General features: G+C 37.5%; 1 protein-coding gene across 7 annotated transcripts in view; it reads left to right on the top strand.

Moving 5' to 3' along the window:
- PCCA (propionyl-CoA carboxylase subunit alpha) overlaps positions 1-26341 on the top strand; it is a 413047-nt gene that overhangs the window by 100449 nt on the left and 286257 nt on the right. For all 7 annotated transcript variants that reach the window (XM_078432172.2, XM_078432163.2, XM_078432167.1 and 4 more), the window contains one exon: positions 13522-13653. In XM_078432172.2, coding sequence (XP_078288298.1) covers positions 13522-13653 — 132 coding nt within the window. The remainder of the gene's footprint in view (positions 1-13521; positions 13654-26341) is intronic.

Below are 26341 nucleotides of genomic sequence, written 5' to 3'. Positions count from 1 at the left end.
TCCTCCTTGGAGCCATCTCAATACCGCTGCCGTGCTCATCTTCCTGAAGTGTTTCAGAACTCTCTAGTGGCTCACCGTTGTCTGGAAGGCTGTGTTCCTCAAGCAGTAGTTCGCGATTCTTTTCTTTTAGTCAGTTTTCCAGCACCGTTTGTGCTTCCCTTCTCTGGCATTTCCGTTACCAAAGGCTACCTTACTGCTGTATTGTGACAGTCATTTCAAAGAAATTTTGTCTGTGTAACATCTTTTCCTCCTTGAGAATAGTGTCTTGCTCTTTTTTTGGAAGATTGCTTGCCTCTACTTGAGTCACATGTTGGGAGGGCAAGCAAGTATTCAAGCAAGCAGTGTTTTTGGCCAAGGGGAAGGAGCCAGTTGAGAGGAAGCGATGAAAGGTGTAGGGAAGAGGTAGGTTAGCCTCTTCAGGAAGGGTCTGAGTTAGTTAGGGCTAAGGGGCTAACAGCAGTATTCCTGTCTCAGGAACAAGGCTCCATGAATGCATCAGACATGGGCACGCAGGAAGGCAGGCAGAGTGTCCTCACCAGCCAACTGACTTCAAAGTCTTGCTTACATAGCAGCTTACTGTGGGTCCCCTCTGCTCTGTGTGCCTTACATATATCAATCCATTGAATCCTTACAGGTTCAGAAATAGGCACAGAGTGATTAAGTAACTTGTCAATGGCCAACCAGGTAGTTTATGGTAGAATTGGAGTTGAGGCAGGCACCACAGTCCCTGCTTTTAACTATTATACTTTGCTGCTCCTAATTACTGCCTTTCTTTCAATAAAATTATTTAAAACCCTGCTTGACCATTGTTTTGTCTGATCTAAGTGGCATGGGAGCTGAGGGGTGTACGGGTGGTGTCAGTTGTAACTTCAGAACTCCAAAAGCCTATGTCAGGGTGGTGATCACATGTTTGAAGGGAGTCACACTGGCTGGTAAAACATTTTAAGGATATCATTTTGCTGGGATTTATGCTTACTGGATGTTGATGTAAAATGAAGCTTAGCCTATTATATATGGTGTCCGTTTTCTCCCTCAGTCAAGTTACAGAATTGACTTAAATGAGGGGAGAAGATTGCATTCTGAAATCTCATTTATCAGAAGTTAGGAAGGCCCTGATTGGATTTCTGAGAAAGTCAGAAATATCAGGTGATCTGAGCGCATTAAAATTGTTGCATATTTACTACAACTGAAGGTAGAAATTTTCTGAAGCAAAAGTTGGAATTTTTGAAATACTACACTCATGTTTAATAAACTTCATTTGGCTCACAGTTTCCACCCATGTTTGCTTTATTCCAGTTACCATTATTGGTTTCCCAGAGTATTCTAGACTCACACTATCACAGTACTCATGCTGTATTGTGATTTTAATTGCTTGGCATATTGCATCCTCTTAGTTGGTATGTCAACTAAGGGAGCAGTGATAACATCTCTGTCTTGTCTGTCATGGTATCCCTAGATTTAGCACAGTGCCTGACACAGCATGGCTCCTTGACAGGTACTTGTAGAATGAATGCATGACTAGCTGTTGAGTTGTACACCAAAGAAGTCTATAATTGAGATCTGGTTGTTGTTGGACTTCAGAGAAAGAGGAGACGTGTCTGGATGAACACTGGTTGTGTATAACCTCATCATCCTCCTCTGATGACCATACAACCCTTTACAGACCAGTGAGAGGTGTTTTTCTGTATACTTAAATGTTTGATTGCCCATGCTGCTTTTCCAAATCCTAGTTGTCTTTTTCCCTCAAATGCTTCCCTTTTTGTGTGAAGCCTTTGATTTCCCCATTGGACTCCTATTTATTTACTTTTAGCTTTTTTAGTGCATTTACTGTCTACCATGTATTATTTCTGTCGTTTGGTACGTATTGTTTGTTCTCCCAGACTGTAAACTCCTTGTGTGCAGAAATCAGATCTGTCCAAGCCAGCATGCTTCTAAGAGTAGAAAGGGACGCTAGTCAGGTGGATGCTAGGGTTGTAGTTATGTCCTAGGACTGTGCCAGGCATACCTGATGTATGCTCACTGTCAGTAGTCAGTGCATCGTCTTTGACTTGTTGAATAAGCACTGGCCACCTGAACCTGTTCACAAGTGTGTGGGATGGCATGAGAAGGTGACAGGGTCTTAGTCTTGTCTTATTTCCATTACTTTACCCATTTAGTGACAGTGGGCAGTTGATTCCATCCCTTGGATCCTAATTTTACTGACCTGTCAGTAGGGATGATTATTTATGGCCAGCTGGTTTCTTAGCCTCTCCCTCTTTTTAAGCATAAGATACAAAAAACCTTTAAAAATTTTTTAAAAATGTTTATTTACCTTTGAGAGAGAGAGAGAGAACACACATGCAACAGATCGTGAGCAGGGGAGAGGCAGAGAGAGAGGAAGATACAGAATCCGAAGTAGGCTCCAGGCTCTGAGCTGTCAGCACAGAGCCCACCGCGGGGCTTGAACTCATGAACTACGAGATCATGACCTGTGCCGAAGTCGGATGCTTAACCAACTGAGCCACCCAGCTGCCCCCAAAAAACCTTTTAAAACTGAGATGTTCTACAACGTAAGACATTACTGTGGATTGTAGAATAAATTAAGGACTAACTTTGTGAACAAACTAGAAACCTGCGGACTGAAATGTTTATCTGTAAAGTGGTGTTTAGGATAAAGTAAGCCTGAAAATAGTGCCCTGTAGACAGTGTTAAATAAGTCAATAAAAAATATTAGTATTTATTTAACTTTAAAAAATTAAAAAAAATGTTTCCTACCTAAAGAAAAATTAACCTCTATTTGGGTCATTCCACTACATCTTCTTGTCACTTTGTCTTCATTGCATTCTAGTTAATAACTAAACCAAAGAGTGAAAGTTGCAGGTTGATGGGTTAGACTGTGCTGAATAGAGTGGGGAATTAGTCTGTTGTTCTTGGCAATTAATTAAAAATCATGATCTCTGTTTTTTTAGCATTTCCGTTCAGTATTTGAAATAAGCTTTATACTGTTGGTTATCCTAGAGTATGGCAATTAAGTGTGCTAACAAAAAAGAGTATCCCAACTTTCAGTAGAGTATGGTTTACTTACAAATGACGGTTCTTATTTCCATCCAGTAGTGGTATCGAAAACTTGATGTGTTCCAGAAAGCAGTAAATTAAGCAAGGAGTGTGGAAGGACTTCTGCTTGTAGTAAATTTTACAATAAATTCATAAATACTTCCAAAGGAAATAAGAAAAGTACATAATTCAGATCATATCCCAGAGCAATTAAAAAATTTAAATTAAATTTCATATCTAATATTTGGACTAAACAAAAGTTCACTGGCCTTTCACCAGTTTACCACCTTACTATTCTTAGTCACTACTGGCAGTAAATGTTAATGGACTGTGAGGAATGAACAGGAAGCTGAGTCATGAGACATCTGTATTAACACCCCCTCATGCTAATTGAAGTATTATTAAATTTTAAGTTATTTTTTTACTTACACCGTAAAATTGCTTATCTAATTTCATAGTTATTATATGGTATATTCCAAAATTGTACTGGAAAAGTATTTGTTTTCAATCCAAAAGTACCAATTAATTTTAGTATTCATGAAACATTAAAAATAATTGGATCAGGGAGAAATGAAAGCACCTCATTTTTAATATCCAGAATGTGGGGATATAAAATATTTTATGTGAAGAGCATAGAAGGAAATTACAACTTCATAACTAATTTCTGTGTCCAGTTTACATAAGGAGAACCTTAGCACTACATAACAAATTTAAATGTGAAGCTTCTTACTTTGTCCTTTAAAAAACATACATTCTAAAAGAAAAACTTGAAAATTTGTACCTGTATCTTTAATGAAAGCATTATTGCCATTATAATATAAATTAACTTCTTGAAGATGCCAGGTCTCTGGGTGATAAATTTAGCAATTTCTTCTGAGAAAATTTAGTGTTATTGAACTCATTGCCAGTATTTTGCTAATGTATTTTTTAAAATGTTCTAAATATTAAAACTAGAGTTTCTTTACAGGAGGGGAGGCTAGGATTCATCCCAACGTCTGACTTTTTACTTAACTCTAATTTTCTCAAAGCGATTGCTGAGGAAGTTATTGAATTTATTTTCTCTGGGTATCTTCTCTATTGCTTTTCTTTGATTCTTGTCATTGCAAGGAGTCTGAGAGTTTACATGATAAAGGAAATCTGTGGAACTAATCCTAGAAACCTCTTTCTGTTTTCTCACATAACACCTCCAGGCACAGAAAAGACAAAATACTTCATTTGCATTCTCAAACATTAGGAACTTAGAATGAGTCTTTCAGCTGGAAATGTTATTGCATCTACATTTCCCCTGAAGAAAAAAAAAAGGTTAACAGCCCACTCAGGTTTTTGTGAACTCATCTCTTTTTAGTATCCTGATCTGCACAAAGAGTAGAGAACGGTGAAGCTTAAGTGCCCAGCGTCTTTCTTCTTTACAATCAGTTAGACTCTGGAAATAGATCTCAGTGCTGATTACAAGGAAATAAAAAGAAAAAACCAGATAGGCACAAAAGAGATGGCAAACACCGACAGACTTTAATCTTAATCTTCTAAAGTGGAAAGAACATTTCCAATGTGAATATAGGATCTACTAACTAGAATTAAAAAACAAAACAAAACAAAACAACCAAAAACATTTTCCCTGTGAGCTTGAAAAGCTGACCCAGGAACTACAGAGATATTCAGCGATTTATAGTTTTTTAAAAAGGTTTTTATTAAATTAAAATGTACCAAATGTATCAAAAACCTCTTGCTTGCCCTAAGTACCTTTGTCAGAAACCCAACATTTAATAAAAGAAATTTAACCATTTTCTGACTTAGTAATAGTTGGAAAGTAGAAATGGAAATCATTCCACTCACTACCAAATATTAGAAGTAGAAAGTCTTCTTTTGCTGTAATGCTCACTTCCTGTGAATGAAAAACAAGGTTTTATGTGTAACTATATTCCTCACCTAGAAAACCTGACTTCTGCCAATTGTTACAGTGGGGAAAGTTACTACTAGTCTATTTCTCTAACTAAATATTGTACATGGCAATCATCTGGAAGTAATAATATTACTTGAGTGCACTATGCCAAGTAGACACTTAATACAAAATATACACTAGACTGAATGAAATCCAGATACTGGTAATATTGAAAGAGAAAGAGACAGATTCCTTTGGTTAAACTAAGTCACAGCATATACAGTGTACCGTAAGCTAAATACAGTTTGTAAGTATGTCATTAAGTTTCAGTTGATCTTGTGATTAAGATCCCAAACAAATGAAAAAATTGTGTTGGTTTATGTTTACATTTAGAATTTTAAAATAGAAACTTTGTCTCTCCTCTGTCACCTATCTCCCATATCAGTCAAATTCATTAATGTTCTGGGGCGCCTGGGTGGCTCAGTCGGTTAAGCGGCCGACTTCGGCTCAGGTCATGATCTCGCGGTCCGTGGGTTTGAGCCCTGCGTCTGTGCTGACAGCTCAGAGCCTGGAGCCTGTTTTGGATTCTGTGTCTCCCTCTCTCTGACCCTCCCCTGTTCATGTTCTGTCTCTCCCTGTCTCAAAAATAAATAAAACGTTAAAAAAAAAAAATTCATTAATGTTCTTAATCCTAATTTTTTTAGTCACATAAATTGGGTTCTTAATGCATGGTGAGCTGACTAGCACATTAAAGAAAATGACTCTTATAAATGTAGGGCGTTGGAGGCTGATGACACCCTTTACTAGGGTTATTCTGCACCTCTCTTTATTGATACCCCACAGTCCACGTGGAGGAAAATGAATTAGGATTTGGACTCCAGTCTTCTTTAATCACACACAGGTACACTGCACAGCCTGAGGCCTCTGGTAGAATATTGGATGGTGAGGGTGGGAGTGTTCACCCATCTACTTGTCTGCTCCTGGTCCAGCCATTGGTTTCACTCCTATAAGCTGATGGCTACTGTGAAATTGTTTTTGAAATTTTTATCATAAAACAAAAGATACAGGAAAAACTATGCAAGACAAATGTGTGGCTTGCCTAGGGTAAATTAATCTTGGAATCACTACATAGGTCTAGACATGAGACGTTTGCCCTGATTCTTGTCCATGTGACCCATGTCCATCTTAGCCTCCAGTCTTTCCCTATATGTGCTCACTACTTGAGTTTTGTAGTAATCATTTTCTTGCATTTAAAAATAATTCTGTGGTCCAAACGTGCATCCCTAGACACTATGGTTTGTCTTGCCCATTTATTTTAAGCTTTCATGTCTTTTAAATTTCTCTTAATCCATAGGTTCTCTTTTCATACCTTTTCCTTACAATTTTCTGTTGAAGAACCCTGGGTTATTGACTTGTAGAATTTTTGTCAGACTTAGTTTATTGCAGACTCGAGTTGCAGGTCAGTGTTTTCCTTCATTCTTGGCATTTTCTACAAATTGGATTCCTACACCTGGATTCAGAGATGGGATCAGATTCAGGTTTTGATGCATTTGGCCAAGACTGTAGGAGCACATTAGTGTCTTGTTAGCACTTTTTAAGATCTAAGCAACGGTCGATGCTTACTGTCTATATTTAGTATTTCACTGGATTGCAAAATGGTGATACTTTAACATCTTTTTCGTTAATTAATTAGAATATACTTATAAAGAGACTCTGCCACATTTATTGTTTGGTTACCTAGCGGTACGACTCCTTTAGAAAGAGCAAGATAAATGCCTAATTCTTTACTTTTATGTTATGTTTTTGAGGTAATGAATCGGTTCCTTATTCACAATTGACCCAATTCTTATAAAAAGTGTCATTATGAAATCATAGATTAAAACATATTTTGTAGGCTTAAATCTGTTGGAATTATTAGTGAAGCTTAAGTTGTTTCTCTCAGGCCAGTGGGTCCTAAGTTGGTTCATGCTCTTTTTGACTTGACCTCGTAATCTTTTATAGCTTCCTTGTTCTCTGGTCTAACAAGACATTCTAGGCTTATGTTTTACATTTCCTGCTCCAGGCCTTTAATCAGCCATCTTATCAAGATGCATTGGTTTTTTAAAAAATGGTATCGGAGGCCACAGCATGCCAGACATGGTCATTGCTACTCATGGTCATCGTTTGTAGGCCTTTTCAGTTTATAGGGCCAGGAAGATATGTTTGTTAACAAGTTTATTTTTTTTAACACGTTTTATGTTACATATGTGTATTACGTATGATGTATGTGTTAACAATGTTCCATTAATAGAATATATAACATTCTAATACATTTAATATGTGTATTTATTAAAAAAAATTTTTTTAACGTTTATTTATTTTTGAGAGAGACAGAGACAGAATGCGAGTGGGTTAGGGGCAGAGAGAGAGAGGGAGACACAGAATCTGAAGCAGGCTCCAGGCTCTGAGCTGTCAGCACAGAGCCCGACGCGGGGCTTGAACTCATGAACTGTGAGATCATGACCTGAGCTGAAGTTGGATGCTCAACCGACTGAGCCATCCAGGTGCCCCTAATATGTGTATTTAGATATAATGCTATCCCCAAGCCCAAATAGGGTACATAAAATCTAAATGTATAGTATAGATGTTGCATAATATATATACTATATTATAAATATGCAACAATTTTCTTCTATATATAACATGAAATAAAAGTATATAGACTGTGCTTTATGTGAGATTAAAAATACCTCCTGTGTTTATAGTGATACTTATAATTAAAATTCAGGATTGCAGAACTTTTACTTACCCTCTTCTTTGTCATTCTTTCATATTTAGAGTTCTGACTCTCAGGGACAGGGGAGATGATGAAATTAGAAGCCTTCATAATTACGTGTCAGTAATACACACACAGCAACCTCAGGATAGCAGTGTCAACACCGATATGATTACTGAAAACATTAAAGAAGTTTTACACATCATCTTTCTATTCTTCCCTCGCTTTAAAAGTAGTTGTACTGTATCTGTACTGTCAGAAAATACAGCTAGTATAAAGTATACTCTCTCAGGTAGCTATAGACCATTTATGTTGACCTCTTTTTAGTCATTTTGGTTTTCTGAAGCTCATTCTGTAGTAAAGGAGTGGACAAACTTTTTTGTAAAGGTCCAGGTGGCAATTATTTTTGGCCTTGTAGGCCATCCAGTGTGTTGCAAATAGTCTTATTGTGGTCATGAGAAAGGAGCCATACAACATGTAAACTAATGCTTTCAGCTTCATGTAATTTACATATATCATGATACAGTATTCTAATTTTTTTTCCATAAATGTTTCCCCCCTAAAATCCATTTTTAGAGTGCGGACTGGACAGAAACAGGTAGCAGGCCATATGTGGCTCACAGCCTGTAGTTTGCAAACCCCTATTTTACTCGATTCCTCAGAAAAAGGCCCGGAGTTGTTGCTTATCATTATGTTTACTCTGCAATACTTGGACATCAGTTTTGTTGGATTTAAAATCCTTGGCTCATACTTTTTCTTGACCACATTATTCAGTTTTCTTTTGGCATGGATTATTGTTGTCAGAGTCTGGTGATAATTTATTTAAAAAAAAATTTTTTTTTTAACATTTATTGAGAGACAGACACTGAACATGAGCAGGGAAGGGCCAGAGAGAGAGAGGGAGACACAGAATCTGAAGCAGGCTCCAGGCTCTGAACTGTCAGCACGGAGCCCGACACGGGGCTCGAACTCACAGACCACGAGATCATGACCTGAGTCAAAGCCAGACGCTCAACCGACTGAGCCACCCAGGCGCCCCAGAGTCTGGTGATAATTTAAACTTCTCTTTTATATAAATGACATATTCTTTTTTTTCCTTGCATTTTTTCTTTTTCTTTTAAGCAGTATTGCTAGAATGTGTCATTCTGGGTTGAATTTCTCAGGTTTACTGTAGTATTTTTTTTGCTATGTATTTTCAATTTTAAGACGGTTTTCTTGAAATAGAGTTTTTAGTATTTGCTTTAATTTTCTTGAAAGACTCCTCTTATCCATATGTTGGATGTTCTTTATTTTGTCATTTTCTCTTACGTCTTTTAAAAATAGTTTTTTTTCTTGATGTTTAAATTTAGAATAATGTCTTTCTTTCACTTTCTATTTCTTGTAAGGCATTAGCTGTTTTCTTTATTCACTCTTGAGTTTCCTCTGGGTTCGTCTTCATTTCTAGAAAGATATTTTAATTTCTGATTGCATCTTGAGGTCAGTCACTTCATTTCTGAACATTTCTAATACTGATTTATGTTATTTAATGTGTCCTATTACTTTAACATGTCTTTCAGCTTGTTTTGAAACAGCAGGTAACAGTTTTAATCTATTATGTGTTGGTATGTTTTTCTCGTTTTTTTTTTTTTCTTTCCTTCATATACAGTATTCTCATCCATATTTTTTTTCCTTACAGAAACATTGTATGGGATTTTATCTTGACCTTTTTATTTCCTTAGTTTTATGTGTGAAGTTAGTTTTCTTCTATATTGCTTTTTTAAAAGAACTGCATATATTTTTTTAAATGAGTGATACATGTCCAAGAAGTTTAAGTTTGAACAGAGATAGCAGGAAAAGGTTTATTCTGAGGACTTGAAAAGATGAATTAACCTTGTAATCTCCCTATTACTAATTTTTGTAAGTTTATTTATTTGAGAGCATGTGTGTGCCAGCAAGGGGAGGGGCAGAGAGAGAGGAGAGAAAGAATTCCAAGCTGACCCCACGCTGTCAGCACAGAGCCCAACATAGGTCTCAAACCCATAAATGGTGAGATCATGACCTGAGCCAACCTTAAGAGCCAGACGCTTAACTGACTGAACTGCCCAGGCGCTCCAATTCTTTTTGATGTTCATACTGTTATCATATTCAAGAGTTAGCCTTTCTATCTGCTACTGTATGCTTTTGACATAATCATACTATTTTTGGAAGCTTTTTCACTGGCTCACTTTTTTATCTCATGTACTAAGTTCCCTGCACCAATCCTGAACTGACCTTTTCTAACTGAAGTGTATTTTGTATTATTCCTTTCTTTTAGCAAGGAATACATTAAGGTCTGGAATCTGAGTCCATTGGGCAGTTCCGCAATTTTTTCATGGCTATGTCTCTTGTCTGACCCTGGTTTTATAATTATCGAAGTAGTAATTCTTGGTGAGCCTAATGTGTATGCATTTAAAAGAAATCTGAATTCATAGTAAAGCAGTTTAGTAACTGTTGTATTTCTGAGAATTTATTATGCATCAGACATTTTTTACAAGTGATGATTATTTCTGTTCTTCATTTACAATGTAAAGCCTATTGTAAGTTAAATCTCATTATTCCCCTAAGATGCTGTTCAAAACCAACCCTTTTTCTTATTCTTCTATCAAAATTTGACCAGAATCATAAAATCACAGAATTTAGCAAGGGGAAGGAATCTTAGAGCAGTGATTTTGGCTTTTTGGATTTTGATTTTCAGCTTTTTGGATATTCCTATATATCACTCTTAAAATGTTTTCCAATGCCATTTAAAAAACACCCACTTTTTGGGACACCTGGGAAGCTTAGTCAGTTAAGCATCTGACTTTGGCTCAGATCATGATCTCACGGCTTGTGAGTTTGAGCCCTGCATCGGTCTCTGTGCTGACAGCTCAGAGCCTGGATCCTGCTTCGGATTCTGTCTCCCTCTCTCTCTGTCCCTCTTCCACTTGTGCTCTGTCTCTATCTGTCTAAAAAATAAATAATGAACATTAAAAAATATTAAAAAAACACTTTTTTTCCATGACTGTAAGACATCTATCTGCCTTCAGGTATTATATGTATCATTCATGGTAAATTTACAAAGTCCCTAAAAAGCATATTTTCAGAAGTAAGTTGTATTGCTGTGGAATGTCAAAAAGACTTACTGTGATTGAAGGAAATTGACAATTAGATGGATAACAATAAGATACAGGGTTAACAGAAGATTATCAAGAGGGTGGATAAATTCTTGCCTTACCTTCTAAATCATGCAATGACTTTGGTCAAAATCTCAGAACTTTTAAAACCTGCTCCATCACTTTGCAGTTATCATACTGTCTTACCCTAACTGCATCCTTGCTCTATTTGTCAAGGAGTTGTGGGAGTCAGGAGCCAGGATTCTGCATTCTCATTTTGCTTTAATTACATTTAAAGGCTAACCCAGGGAATACTACCAAAATGTAGGTAAAAAGGAAATTGGTTCATTGGAACATCTCTTTGAGTAGTTAGTTACCCAGCTTACTACTGACTAATTTTCTTTTCTGTTGAATGGGACGAAAAGAATAGTTACTAAATACTTGATGTGAGCTTTTTTTCTTGGTAGTTTTTGCATTTTGGGGTGAGTAATTTTTCTCAAATCAGAATCCATGAGAAAAATCTAGTTGATGAGTGGTTCCTAGTTGTTGGGCCCTTGTTAATCAGAACTTTTACTGTACAATCGTAATGTATTTTGGATGTTCTCATTTATATTATTTCTCGAACTGTCTGCGTGGGTATTCTGACTACTTGGTTATATCTATCTAGCATAGTGGTATTTTAAAACAGCATTTATAATAAAAATACCTCCATCTTAGCAAGTAAAATGAGAATATGGAAAGACAGTTGATAGTTGAAATATGATTGTTTTCTTTTGACTTAGCATTTAGTGAGTTGCAGGTTTGGGATAAAGAGAAATGAATATGGTAGTTGCTGTGGTAGTTTATTGAGCTGGAGACCAACAGCATGTGGAGATGTGGGCCTGCAGTCACATTCCCCTCTTATAGAGAAGCTCTACTTTTCATGTGTTCTATCTACATTTTGGGGTTCCACAAAAGATTTTTTTTTTAATTAAGAAAAGTTTGTCCTATTACAACTAAATACAAACATTTGATGGAGAGGTACTTTATGAGCATCTGTTTTGGCTGAAAAGGTTTCTTACCTAGCATTATGCCATTTGTAACTGGTAATTGTAGGTATTTGGGTTCCTGTGATGTATTTTAGGGTCCCTGTGGACCTTGCTGTCATACTATTCTCATGTTCTCTTTTTATCAGGACTTCTGGTTAACAGATAACTGATAGTTGTGATATTCAGCTTGATGTTTTACATTATTTTATTTAATCCTTCAACCAGACTTGCAAGGTGGTGGCTATTCCTATTATCACACAAAGAAAAGGAGGCTTTATTATTTTAGAATCTAAAAATTCCCTTCTGTCTTGTTTTTGGGCATGAGGGAAAGTATACATTCTGAGTTTAAAAGCATCAGCTTTTCTATGCATTTTATCTGAGTGATTTCATCTGCAACTTTCAACTTTTTCCTTCATTTAATGCCTTTGAAACTCCGTATCTCAGCCTGGACTCATCTTAGAGCCTCTAGACCTCTCTGTCAGCTTTCTGAACACTATCTCATTGACCTCTCAGTTTAGCATGTGCAAAATTTAAGTCATCGTATGTCCTAATTATTTATCTCTTTGTACATTCCTTTTGTTGATTCCCTGTTCTCCTTCCACCTTCTGCTGTGGGTGTGTGTAATCTTCTTGGTTCATAATGACCGAGAGGCCAATCCAAGCAACACACTGCAGTAACCACTCTGGATAATACAGGGAGAATGAAGCTCCCCCAAGCCGAGTCTTTTTAGGTGCCAAGGCCAATAGAATGTGAGACATAAAATACACGGTTTATTCTTTATACTGACCCAACCAAAGATCACTGGAGAATCGATAGGCACCTTACCCAGATGGCGCCCAGCATACAATCTGGTTTTCCTTTTTTTCATGTTTAATCTTCATTCTTTACCCAATAACCTCATTCTTTACTTCAGCAAGGCTCACCTTTACTTCTGTAAACCATGCTCTGTAGTGGCACTAATAACTACATCATATTTTGTTCTGTCCCTAATTAGTTCATTAGCAAAATTCACTAGCATTTTGTTCATTATAATACCACAAACACAGAGGGGGTAGATCTATTGCTGGGGAACTAAATATGAGTTATACAGAACAGTTTTTGTTGAAACTGTAACTCTACCTGGTAAATTCCCACTGTATTCTTGACTCATTTCTTATAGTCACAAAGATGTAAACATTCTCTGCTTTCTTTTGTCTATTTCCCTGAGGTGTCAGTGATCTCGTTCCCTTGAATTAGCGGATATCCTGTGGTTTTCATCCATGTTGTCCCCTGTGTTTAGCTCTAAGCCTAGCACAGAGTTGGTATTTAATAAAAGTGGATATTTGTGTTGAACTGGGCAGTGTGCTGCAGGGTTTAGAGAATACAAAGGTTTATAAGGTGTTTTAAAGGTGAACCTACTGTTTAGGTTAGGTGGCAGCATACTATATATAAAAAATAACACCACAGCCATGGCTGTTCCAGAGAATACTGTTAACATCAAGCAGGAATTCATCTTTGTTATTTTTCTTTGACCCGACTTTGTTTTCTATATCTTTGTGTACTTTAACTATATACGACATTATATATTTTAATGGCTCAAATGCTTGCTTTTAGGTTGTTTTGGGTGGGTAAAGGATTAGTAAATATATGTATGGGTTTTTCTTTTTATAAGGTTGTGACTCTGTATCAAGCACTGTATTGTTTTTCTCATAAAATTTGACTTGTATTTCTTCACAGGCAGCAGAAGATGTCATTTTCATTGGACCTGACACACATGCCATTCAAGCCATGGGTGACAAGATTGAAAGCAAATTATTAGCTAAGAAAGCAAAGGTTAACACAATCCCTGGCTTTGATGGAGTAGTCAAGGTGAGCAACTGTTTTACTGAAATATACATGTCCTTGAGTCAAATATTTTGTCAAAAGTGTAAGATAAAATGCACTTACTGCTTTTATAGAATATATATGTGTAGGTTAAAATAAATCAGTATTGTTGACCCTGGTTTATTTTATTTTTTAAAAATGTTTTATTTTTAAGTAATCTCTACATCCACCATGGGACCCAAACTTAGAACCCCAAGATCAAGAGTCACCTTGCTCTACCAACTGAGTCATCCAGACACTGCTGGATTGTTTTAAATGGCATAAGTTCGGGGTGCCTGGGTGGCTCAGTCGGTTAAGTGTCCGACTTCGGCTCAGGTCATGATCTTGCTGTCCGTGGGTTCGAGCCCCGTGTCGGGCTCTGTGCTGACAGCTCAGAGCCTGGAGCCTGTTTTGGATTCTGTGTCTCCCTCTTTCTCTGACCCTCCCCTGTTCATGCTCTCTCTCTCTCTGTCTCAAAAATAAATAAATGTTAAAAAAAAAATAAATGGCATAAGTTAAAAGGAGCAAGAAGCCACTTATGCATTGTATTTCACGATCAATGTTTTTTAAACTGAAGTATTGTTGACACACAGTGTTACATTAGTTTCAGGTGTACAACATAGTGATTCCCTAACTCTATACATTATGCTGTGCTCACTACAGTGTAGTTACCACCTGTCACCATACAATGCTATTACAGTACCATTGACTATATTCCCTGTGCTGTACCTTTTATCTCTGTGACTTATTCTACATGTGGAGACCTGTACTTCCCATACCCCTTCAACCACTTACCCATATCTTAACCCCTTTCTCTTTTGGCCACTATCAGTTTATTCTTTGTGTTTATGGGTATGAATTTATTTTTTGTTTTTTTTCAGATTCCACATATAAATGAAATCATATGGTATATCTTTTTCTCTGATTTATTTCACTTAGCATCATAGGTCTATCCATGTTGTTGCAAATGGCAGGATCTAATTTTTTTTTTTAAAGCTGAGTAATACTCCAGTATGTGTATATGTGTGTGTATGTGCACGCACGTCACCTCTTCTTTATCCATTTGCCTATCTACGGACACTTGGGCTGCTTCTATATCTTGGCTATTGTAAATAATGCTACAGTAAACCTAAGGGTGCATATATCTTTTTGAATTCATGATTTTGTTTTGCTTGGGTAAATACCCAGTAGTGGAATCACTGTATCATAGGATATTTCACTTCTTTAAATTTTTATTTATTTATTTTGAGAGAGAGAGTGAGCATGAGCAAGGGTGGGGCAGAGGGAGAGAGGGAGGGAGAGAGATTCCCAAGTAGGCTCTGCATTGTCAGTGGGGCTCGAACTCATGAACTGTGAGATCATGACCTGAGCTGAAATCAACAGGTGGACACTTAACTGACTGAGCCACCCAGGCACCCCTCCATTTTTAATATTTTAAGGAACTTCCATATTGTTGTTTTGTAGTGACTACACCAATTTACATTCCCACCAACAGCGCATGAGGGTTCTTTTTCCTTGATGTCCTCTCCAACACCTGTTATTGCTTTTTGAAACTTTTTTTTTAAGTTTACTTATTTATTTTGAGAGAGAGTACACGTGTGCGCATGAGCTGGGGAGGGGTAGAGAGAGAGTGGGAGAGAGAATCCCAAGCAGGCTCTGTGCTGTCAGCATAGAGCTCAACTTAGGGCTTGCACTCACAAACTAGAAGAGCATGACCTGAGCTGAAATCAAGAATCAGATGCTTTACCGACTGAGCCACTATTTTCTTGTCTTTTTGAGTCTAGCTGTGCTGACAGGTGTGAGGTGATATCTTATTGTGGTTTTGATTTGCATTTCCCTGATCATTAGTGATGTTGGCCATCTTTTCATGTGTCTGTTGGCCATCTGTATTGTTTTTTTTTTGCTTTTTTTGAAAAGTGCCTATTCAGGTCTTCTGCCCATTTTTAATCAGATTATTTGATTTTTGGTGTTGAGTTGTATAAGTTCTTTATATATTTTGGATATTAACCCCTTATTGGATATGTCATTTGCAGATATCTTCTCCCGTTTAGTCATGAGCAGTATTGGCTTATAATTTAATAGGAAAAATCTTGGTGATTTAAAAATGTTTTCTTAGATCTCTGGATTTCATTTAATGATGATATGTGTTTAATGTTTGAAGGATTATGATGTTCTCTGTGTATCTTTATGTTGAGTTTCTGTCCATATACATAACACATAAATTATAAATGTGTTTCTGGTAGAAAGTGATACAGCTGTGGATGATCATAGATCCTAAACATAATTCCTCAGTAAGCAGCTTCAGCAGCTGAAGGTTTCTAAGAAATGCAGAAATTGAAGTGAGTGGGTTTGTGTGTGTGTGTATGCATGTGTTTCCCGGGGAAAAGTTACTCTCTGTATATATATAGTTTGTTTTTTTTTTTCCTCCCTGATTAGAAGAGTGTCCCTATGTAGGCTTTAATCTGTGATTTGAGTTAATCTATAAAAACTTAAAATTTCAGTGTTAACTATGGTTAGTTTTTGGGCTGGACAATTCTTTATTGTGCAGGAACCTTTCATGTGTTACAGGACAGTTAACAAGCTTGGCCCTTATTAATATCCTCCACTTCTTGCCCATGTTTACCTTAATCTGTATTCATCCTTTGTTTGTTTGTTTTGTTTTTTTGTTATAAGGAAGAGGTATTGTTATCCTCAGTAGAGCCAGTTCTTCCTGTCAGGCTCTAGATGTATCCCTTATAGACTTCATGGGCTATAGTTTTTACTGATTATCTTTTCCCTCTTCCATATCTTAAAACTTGTCTTTCAGCACCTTCCTATTGCCCTTGCTGTTAAAAATCCTCAGTCAACAAATGTACTGATCCCAGGCTAACCGGGAAGCAGGTGGTGATAAACACAATACCCATGATCCCTCACCACTGCTTCCAGTTTAGTGGAAAGAAATGTGTTCCTCTGCCTCCTGGAGCACAGTAACCCCCTGCCCCTTCACAGCTGTCACCTTAGTTATCTCTATCCTTTCACAGCCACACATCTTAGAAGAATTGTCCTCACTTGCTTTCATTTCTACACTTTTCACTCAGTCTTTAATCTGCCATAGTTTGGCTTCTTTCCTCATTCCCACTGAACTTTCTCTTGCCAAGGCTACCAGCAACCTCTCCTTTTCACTAAATTCAGTTTATAATTTGTAATCCTGATCTTCTCTCTATCTTTTTGAAGCATTTGAGTCTCTTGATCATTTTCTCCTTCTCAAAATATTCCCTTTTGACACACTACTCATTCTGGTTTTGTTTTTGTATTTTTTAGCGTATTTTGAATGCTTATTCTTAGTTTTCATGCTGATTGTTCTTCCTATGTTTGTTCTGTAAATGTTGGTTTTATTTTGGGTTCTGAGAAGGAAATTTTTTATTACTGTACACACTTGCCCTGGGGCAGTCTTCCATCTGGAACCTGTCTGTATCTGTGTTAGCTCTCTCTGGAACTTCAGAACTACATTTGCAGGTGCTTCTGAAACAGTTCTGCTCGATGCCTCTGAGGTACCTTGATAGTAACAGGCTGAAAGCTCAGCTCAGAATTTTCTCTCTAACCAGTGATTGGCAAGCTATGGCTCTGGCACACCTGATTATAAATAAAGTGTTATTGGAACACAGCCGTGCTCATTCCTTTACATATTGCCAATGGCTGCTTTTTCACTATAATGACTGAGTTCAGTAATTGTGACAGACTATGTCACCCACCAAATCTGAAATATTTACTGCCTAGCCCATTCTGAAAATGTTTGCAGACTCTTGCTGTAAACTTCTTAACCTGATTCTTTTATGCCTGGGAAAGTGGTGGTAGTTTCCACATCTTTCCTCAAGCTAGACATGTAGAGTCATTCTTGATAAATACAACTACAGAGAATTCATCTATCGATCTTTCTGATCCATTTACTTCTTTCTTTGCTCATGCTAACCCCAAGTTCCAGTTACCATCATCTAATCTGGATTACTTTGTCAACATTCTAATTCGTCTCTTTGTAGCCAGTCTTGGTCCCATCTAATAAATTTTCAACACTGGGGGCTTGAGAGACCTTGCAGAAATCCAAATTCAGCTATATGTTGAAAACTTGTGACTGTGTTTAAAAACTTGTGAATGGCTACTCATTTAAATCCTTTTAATAGCTGGCCTTGGTTTCTCTCTTCAGACTGATAGCGTGCCAGTTCACCCTTTACATTGTGTAGACTAGCCATGTAAGACACCTTTCTGGTTCTTGAAACTTCTCTGCTAAATTCTGTCGTGTGTGTTGATTCTGCTTCTGTCTTCATTCTTGATGGTCTCCACATTGTTTAGGTGTTGGCTTACACATACATTCCTCACAAAGACATCCCTTGACTGTCTAGATTAGATTAAGGCCCCTGCTATCTTTTCTTAGTACCCCACACTTCTCCCATCACATTTTATTTTATTTACTTCAAAACATTCATGTATTTATTGATTTTGTGAGAGAGCACACACGTATGTGTGCATGAGTAGGGGAAGGGAGGAGAGAGAGATAGAGAAGGAGGGAGAGAATCCTAAGCAGGCTCTACATTGTCAGTGGAATGCGGGGTTTGATGTCATGAACTCTGAGATCGTGACCTGAGCTGAAACCAAGAGTCGGATGCTTAACTGGCTGAGTCACCCAGGTGCCCCTGCCCGTCACATTTTAAATCATGCATTCATTCATCTACTAAGTATTTAAGTGCACGCTGTTTGTCTAGCATTATTTGAAGTGCTATGGATATTGTCATGAACAACAGCAATAAAAAACTTCTGCCCTCATGGAGGTTATACTATAGAAGAAGTAGACAGACAATAAACAAATAATAAACAGTACATGCTATGGTGAAACATAAGACAGGGAATGAGAAGAGGAAATGCCGGGGAGTGGGTGAATCTATTGACAATTTTAAATCGCTTCAGCAAGCCATCTAAAGAGGTGACAGGGCAAGTCATGTGGCTAGCAGCAGGAAGAGCAGAGCATACTAGGCAGAAAGAAGAAAAAACATATAGGTATTGAGGTTGAAAGGTACTTGATGTTGAACAAACAGCAAGGAGTCTTGTGGCTTCTGTGATCAAGGGAGAGAGAAGTCAGAGACGAGGTAATTGAAGTAAGGTATAGTGGGGAGTGCAGATTTTATGGGCCTTTTTGCCCATTTTAATGATGGGCTAAATGCCTACAGCCCGCACTGGATTGTAAACTCTTTGCTGAAAGGGATTATATTCTTTTTATTATTGCATCACTTATAAGTGGTACCTGGTACACAGTCGGTGCTCACTAAATACTTGTTGGATGAATACTTTTCTAAGAGATAGATTTTTACACATATAACCACTGTATACACTTTATTTGTCCTTTAGTACATATTTATTAGACACACCATAAAGGAAAATGTAATGAAAAACCAAGAGAAAAAGTAAAATAGACAATAGATATAGATCCACGTATGCTGCAGATACTGGAATTAGGGATAAGAACTATAAAATAAATGTGATTGGTATGTTAAAAAAATTTGAAGAAAATGTGGAGAAAAATAGATTAACATGTAAAGATTTTCACCAGGGAATTTGAATCTCTAATAGAATTAAATGGAAATTACATAACTACAAATATATGGAAATAAGGACTTTAGATAGGTTTAATAATAAACTAAGAATATAGGACCCATGTGTAACATATATCTGTATTTCATTCCTTTTTATGGCTGAATAATATTTCATAGTAGGACTAAATCACTTAAAAAAAAACCTATTCATTAATTGATGGATGTCTGAGTTGTTTCCATCTTTTGGTGACTGTGAATAGTATTAGTACAAACATTTGTATGCAAATATTTATTTGAATATCTGTTTTGAGTTCTTTGAGGTATTCACCCAGAAGTGGAATTGCAGGATCATACGGTAATTCCATGTTTACCTTTTTGAGGAACTGCAGGGCATCCAAGCCTTTGTGTAACCCTTTCCTCTTCCATTTGGGTAAAACCTGTGATTTGCTTCTCTGTTAGAATATGGCAAAGGGTGGGGCGCCTGGGTGGCGCAGTCGGTTAAGTGTCCGACTTCAGCCAGGTCACGATCTCGCGGTCCGTGAGTTCGAGCCCTGCGTCAGGCTCTGGGCTGATGGCTCGGAGCCTGGAGCCTGTTTCCGATTCTGTGTCTCCCTCTCTCTCTGCCCCTCCCCCGTTCATGCTCTGTCTCTCTCTGTCCCAAAAATAAATAAAAAACGTTGAAAAAAAAAATTTAAAAGAATATGGCAAAGGGTGATAGTATGTCACTCGCTGAATTAGGTTATGTTATAGGGCAAAAGGGATGGGATATCACCGCATTCAGTTGCATTATGGGGCAAAGTAGTTGGATATTACTGCTGTGATTATGTTCCCATCTTAGTGGACTAGCGAACAGATTGTAGTTTTTGGCTTGAAGAAGTAAGCTGCCATATTGAGGACGTGCATGTGGCAGTAAACTATGGGCAACTTCTAAGGATCTGAGTGAGGGCGATCTCTATCTGAAAGCCAACAAAAAGGTGGGGTGCTGAGTCATACAGCCACAAGGAAATAAATTCTGCCAACCCCCTGAATGAGTTTGGATTTGTCCCCAGTTGAACCTCTAAATGAAAATATAATATAGCCACACCTTGACTGCAGACTTAAAAAACTCTGAGCAGAGTATTGACAAGTGTTTTCTTTACTAGGCTGTCTTGAGTAGGGTTTTAGTTTTTCTTTAGTCCTTCTTTACATTCTTGTTTGAGTGACTTGTGCAAGTTCAGGTAGTGGTTTAGGTGGCTTATTACGCACTGTGATCTATTTAGACCCAATACTTCTATTGGTATAATTGCAGTTTGTTTTCTAACAAGAAATCTGGCCTTCTTGAAATCTTCAATTTGGACTTAATGAGAGTCCAAACTAATTCTGTCTTGAGGGTGAGTAGCAGAGTCCTTAGGAGTTGACATATGTGGTCATTAGGAGAGCATATGATCTGGAAATTCTGCTTGTATTGTATATGCTTTCTTATGAAATTAGTGAATGTAGTGTCTTGTAGGGAGAAGGAATGTTCCTTGAACCAAGGTCCCACGGTGACCGCTATGGGTTGGGACATGGTAAATTGAAGGTTATTAGAGATACTCATGATCTGAGTACTTTGTTGACTCTGAGAACGAGCTTGTGTAACAGTGGCTGGGCTTAAAGTTATGGTGTATTACTTGTATCACTAATAACTAGTTAGTGAAATTTCTCGTAAGTTGAGGGGTAAAATGGGAAATAGGTACTTAATTTGCTGTTCAACATTGTCTATTATATATTTTTTTTCTTCATTTTCTTGGCTAATATAGAACAATGGTTTATTCATTGTCACTTCTGTTTACAATACTGCAGGTGTCTTTATCAAAAGATTGCTTTAATTTCTGGAGTGGGAACATCTAGTTTTATCTGTAAGTCCATCAGTTTATTCTGGGTCTTATTCTGCTTTTGTTTTCAGGCTCTTTCAAAATGTATAGTATGTCATTAAAGATCAGACTATATGACTGTATACATCCAGTTTTTGCTTGTTTATAAAATTTTCAGTTTCTGGCTTAAGGCTACTCACAACAAATGAGGAGGGAAATGGATGACAACTGCTTCAGGGTCTACTCCTGAATGCTATCTAAAGGTACTGAAGAGTTCTCTCTGAAGAGCCCAATAAACGTATCCTTTCTTTGCTAGCACAACTGGATTAGAGTCCAACCTGTTTCCATAGGAAAGATTTCGGTAGTGGCTTCCCAAGCACCTTTCCCATCATTTCCAGTTCGAAACTCCAGTATCGAAACCTCTCTGGTTTCCTGTGCAGTTAGGAGTCTGAAGTCACTCTCAGGTCTTTCCATTTTTCCCTTTCCTCTAATAGTTTATAATCTGAGGTTCTTAGAAGCAATATGAACCAACTGATACAAATATGAGGGCCCTAGATTATTTATACATTCCTCAATTTCTTTGTAAATATCTGTCTAATCTGTGTAAACTTTGGAAAGTCTTTAATACTACTTAGTTCAGGAGAGACCAAAGTTTTAATGTAGCCCTCAAGGCTGGCCCTGTTCTGACAGTAGCTTAATTTTATTTATAAATTTTTTAATGTTTTTTATTTTTGAAAAGGGGAGAGGCAGAGAGAGTATGGAGAGAGAGGATCTGAAGCAGGCTCTGTGTTGACAGCAGGGAGCCTGATGTGGGGCTCAAACTCATGAATTGTGAGATCATGCCCTGAGCCAAATTCAGACACTCAATCGACTGAGCCATCCAGGCACCCCGACAGTATCTTAATTTTAAAAGGTAATGTTGCTTTGAGGGTTTCTGGCCAACTAGAAGAATAAGGGAGCAGGTCAGTGGAAGAAAGAGCAGGGCAGGGGCAAATGGAGGAAAACAGGACGGAGGAAAAGGAATAGCAGGATGAAGACCAGGAGGTTTGAGAGAGATGTAAGTTTTTCACATTTTTCACTTGACTTTTCCTGTGCTTTTCCTCTTCCCTGTGAGCTTTGTCTTCCTTGTGAATTTGTAAGGAAACAAATGTGGAATCTGAATTCCTTTTGGAGGTTTCCTCATTGTATTAAAAAAAATAGCAGAACACTAGGTGTTTGAGATTTTGAGTCTTCCCCTCACCTCACAGGTGACTCTCAAACCATATCAAAAGGTTACAAAAGAGGGGTGCCTGTGTGGCTTAGTTTGTTAAGTGCCTGACTCTTGATTTTGGCTCAGGTCATGCTCTCATGGTTTGTGGGTTCGAGCCCTGTGTTGGGCTCTGTGCTGACAGCATGGAGCCTGCTTGGGATTCTGTCTGCTGTTTCCCTCTGCATGCACTCTCTCTCAAAAATAAATAAATTAAACTTAAGGGTTACAAAATAGTCTACTATAATTCTGAATTATCCTAGGTGAGAGTATGCTATTTAGAAGGATAAGAACGTAAATATAACTTCTGAATTTTGTACCTTTAAGAAGTCTGCCTCACAGCATAGACTTGGCCTGTGATGAACCCATGTGAACCTCATAATAGCATATCTTGAGCTCCCAACCTAATGGTTGGCTATCTCTGATTGTAGACCTGATAATATGCAGTGCTGTGGTGGTTTAAGATTTGAAGGGGAGATCTCTCCCATGGACAAAACAAGGTAGAGAAGATTGTCAAGGTTTTATTATAGGTTTCAAAGCAAATTTTATCCTATTTAGATACCAATGTGATGAAACCATCTGAATATATTGGCTTCTGGAGCTAGTACAATGATGAATTTATAGGTCCTATACTTGTCTTCTTCCATATGAACTCTTTCTATGGACTTAGAACAAGATATGCTGAGGATATTTTATTACTAATAAGGAAGGTTTTGTTAATAAAAAGGAGGGCTTCTTCCAATAATAAACATTTCAAATCTAATCATGATATCAACAGATTCCTGGTTTCTGAGGTTCCTGAAAAGGAAATTGGGACTCTCCCCAAAGTGAGATTTTTCTCACCATTGTTTTTGGGGACACCCCTGGGTGGGGGGCTCAGCAGGCATCCGAAGATCATTACCGTTTTGGAATCTAGGGTCTTGAACAGAACTTAGTGGAACTTCTAAGATTGCCTCAAAGTGATGGTATCTTTAACTGTAGTAGGTAATTAAGTTGGTTTTGCTTGTGCATCCTAGTCTTTTCAGAGAGGCTGCATTTGACAACCTGCATTTGAATTTGCAACCTCTGTTAATTTGGAAAATAGGGAAAAGTAGCAAGTAGAAGAAAAAAAACCCCATTTATCTTTTCAGTTTTGTCTTCTTGTATGCTTTAGGTGATTTTTAAGATCCAATCATACTCTTAAATAATGTCAGATTCTTCCTACTGTGTTAACTTTATGGTACACAGTTCTTGGCACCTATGGTCTGAATTAGTTAAGCCACAAATGAACCTGCAGGTTATAGTTTTCTGATAAGCATTTGAAAATAATTTTGGCTGATAAATTTTTATGCTGGTATTATTTCTAGTTTGCTTTTAATTATTTGATATGAGAAGCTGTACTTATTTTTTAAGTTTGGTTATTAATTTAGATTTCTTGTGTAGTGACTCTGTATTCATTTGGAACTACACTACTTTTCACATTTTATAGTTTAGACTTGTTGGGTAAAAGATTACTTTTAAGGGTATCTATGCAGATGGAGGTTCGCTTATACAAATAAACAGTGTAAATTTTTGGAGTATCTTGTGGTTTTAGCAATTGCATTAGCAGTACTTTACCATTGAAAGAATGTATGTGTTAATTATAGATAATTGTGTTTTTTAAAATCCATATGTTTTTCTTTTCTTTTTTTTCTTTTCTTTGTTTTTTCTGTCTCTCTTTTTTTTACTTAGCTTCTGGTATCTTTAAAGATAAATTTCTTTTTTTCCTTGGCAATTGTATTTTATTCTACTTTTTTCCCCCAAGTAATTTTCACATCTAACTTGAGTAAATTAATGTGATTTCAATTCATTATATTTCTTTTTAAAACTTTTGTTCCTTTCCCATTTGAATGTTTATACTGTTGTATGGAGGGTATAGAGGGATGGTTTACTACATTCTTTTAAAATCTTAACACAATTTTTAAAAAAAATGTTTATTTTTTTATTTTTGAGAAAGAGAATATGTATGCACATGGGGGTAGGGCGGGGGGGTGGGGCAGAGGAACCAAAGTGGCCTTTAACAAGTTCTGTTCTATTCAACATCTTATTAACTTGACCTCAGGAACTTGAGAGCAGTGAAAAGTGTGTATTTCAAGCTAGAGAAGACAGGGTTTGGAACCCCAGCCCACTTGTTTAGCAAAGAATAACAACTGCACACCATGATTTCAAAGAGCTTCAAGTCCCCTTAGGAGGCTGTAGACAGGCAACATAATACATTTTAATAATTCAGAGCTCAGAGTGCAGGGGACCCACGTAGGAGGGGCACCAAACCTAGTTTGAGGGCATCCTGGCAGATCTACCAATGATTTCTAAAGTTTGAGCAGTAGTGAGTTAGCTAAAGAGTGAGGGTGGTGATGGAGACACAGCTCCAGGTCAGTGAGAACATCTTATCGTGAAAGCTTAGTGCTCCGAGACGGTTGGAGCTTTAGAAAACTGCAGGTCTGCGGTGTATGGGTCTGTAGTAAGAGCAAGCTGGAGAGAAAACGAGGATCCAGGTATATGTGGCCTTGACTGCTATGTTCCTGGTTTTGGAGGTTAGCCTTAGAGCTTTGGGAGCCTTTGATGTAGAAAAGTTAACATGATAGAATTCTAGAATTGGAAAACTTACTTTGGTTTGTGATGTGGAAAAAGGATTGAAGCAGTACAAAACTTGAAGTTGGCCAGTGAATTAAAAGTGCTTTTCCTCAGTAAGAAGTGATAGGGGCCTAAAATAAAGTATTAGGATGGAGCAGAGTGGCTGGTGTGGAGTGCCTGGTGGAAGCTGAATTTATAGCTTACATGATCTGGTACACGTCAGGAGTGGGGCAGAGGGAGGAACCACCATTGATGAAATTGCTGCATTTGCTTGTGAATACCTATCAGCATTCCAATTTGGGGGTAAATTCATTAAACTTCTCTGAATTCTTATTGCCCTTTAAGAGAGAATAGTAGGATTATTACATCTCAGAGCAGAGTGTGGTAATTTGAGGTTTGTGGATTATGCAGTGTAGGTTTAAAGTAGTCATTGTTTTTGTCACCCAGTTAGCCAGATTTTACAAACTGCACCCTTGCTTTAGCAGAAAGAGCCAAATAACAACAAAAACTAGCATGAAGGGAATCATTTAAAAAACCAAAAAACCAAAAAATTGAAAAGCTGTGTCCTATAATTACAAAGTACAGTATAGATATCAGTATCCTTTTCTCCTGCTAAACCAAGAAGAACTCTCTTGATGATGCCTCAAAGGCTCTATATTTTTGAAAAAAGATTCAATTATGTTTGCTATGCTGACAGTAATAATAGAAATGTGTACTAAAGTTTAGAAAGATTTGAAAGTATATTAGTCTATAGACTACGTGTAGTCTGTAGACAACATAGTCGTCTGCTTGACTCGGAGTTGTCTGGAAAACACAGTCAGCTGGAAACTATTTTCCTGAACCCAAGACTGCTGAAAGTGTAGCTCTGCTTTATACACAAATGCAGAATAGTTTGAGGATGCTTTTTGTGTACAGATACGCTTTTACCCATATTATATTGAAGCAATGATTTCCTACCCCCCCAAACAGTTGCTGATTTGTTGTAGAACCAGCCAAGGAAAGTAAACCGTAAGTAGCTTCTTATGTGAATTAGTAGCAGGATTGGCAGCCATTGAGTGTAGAGTTCGGGGTTGAGTGGGTAGGCTATATGTATGTAGCAGGGAGATGTATGGTCTGAATCATTGTAGAAGTAAATAGGGTGTTAGTGTTGTTTTTTAGCATGCAAAACATAGCATCAGTGATAACGAATTGAATTTGCCTTTGTTATAGTTTTTGCTTCCCTTCCCTGCCCTTCTTCCCTTGCTCATTGGCAATAGTGAGTATACAGATCATCTGATCCTGTGGAGTGTTCTAGGGATGCAGGCGCACATTTTTTGTGGTATTGTAATACCAATAATAGTTCTGTGTTGTACGGGTTCAGAGGCTGCATGATGACCACAAGATATACCAACCAAAGACAGGCAGGGAAGAAACAAATTTGGGACTCTTGGGTGGCAGACTGCCATTGCTAAGCATACTGTGTG

The sequence above is a fragment of the Panthera onca genome, chromosome A1, assembly GCF_046562875.1.
Source record: "Panthera onca isolate mPanOnc1 chromosome A1, mPanOnc1 haplotype 2, whole genome shotgun sequence".
Lineage (NCBI taxonomy): Eukaryota > Metazoa > Chordata > Mammalia > Carnivora > Felidae > Panthera > Panthera onca.
This window is presented reverse-complemented; position numbering and strand designations above follow the sequence as displayed.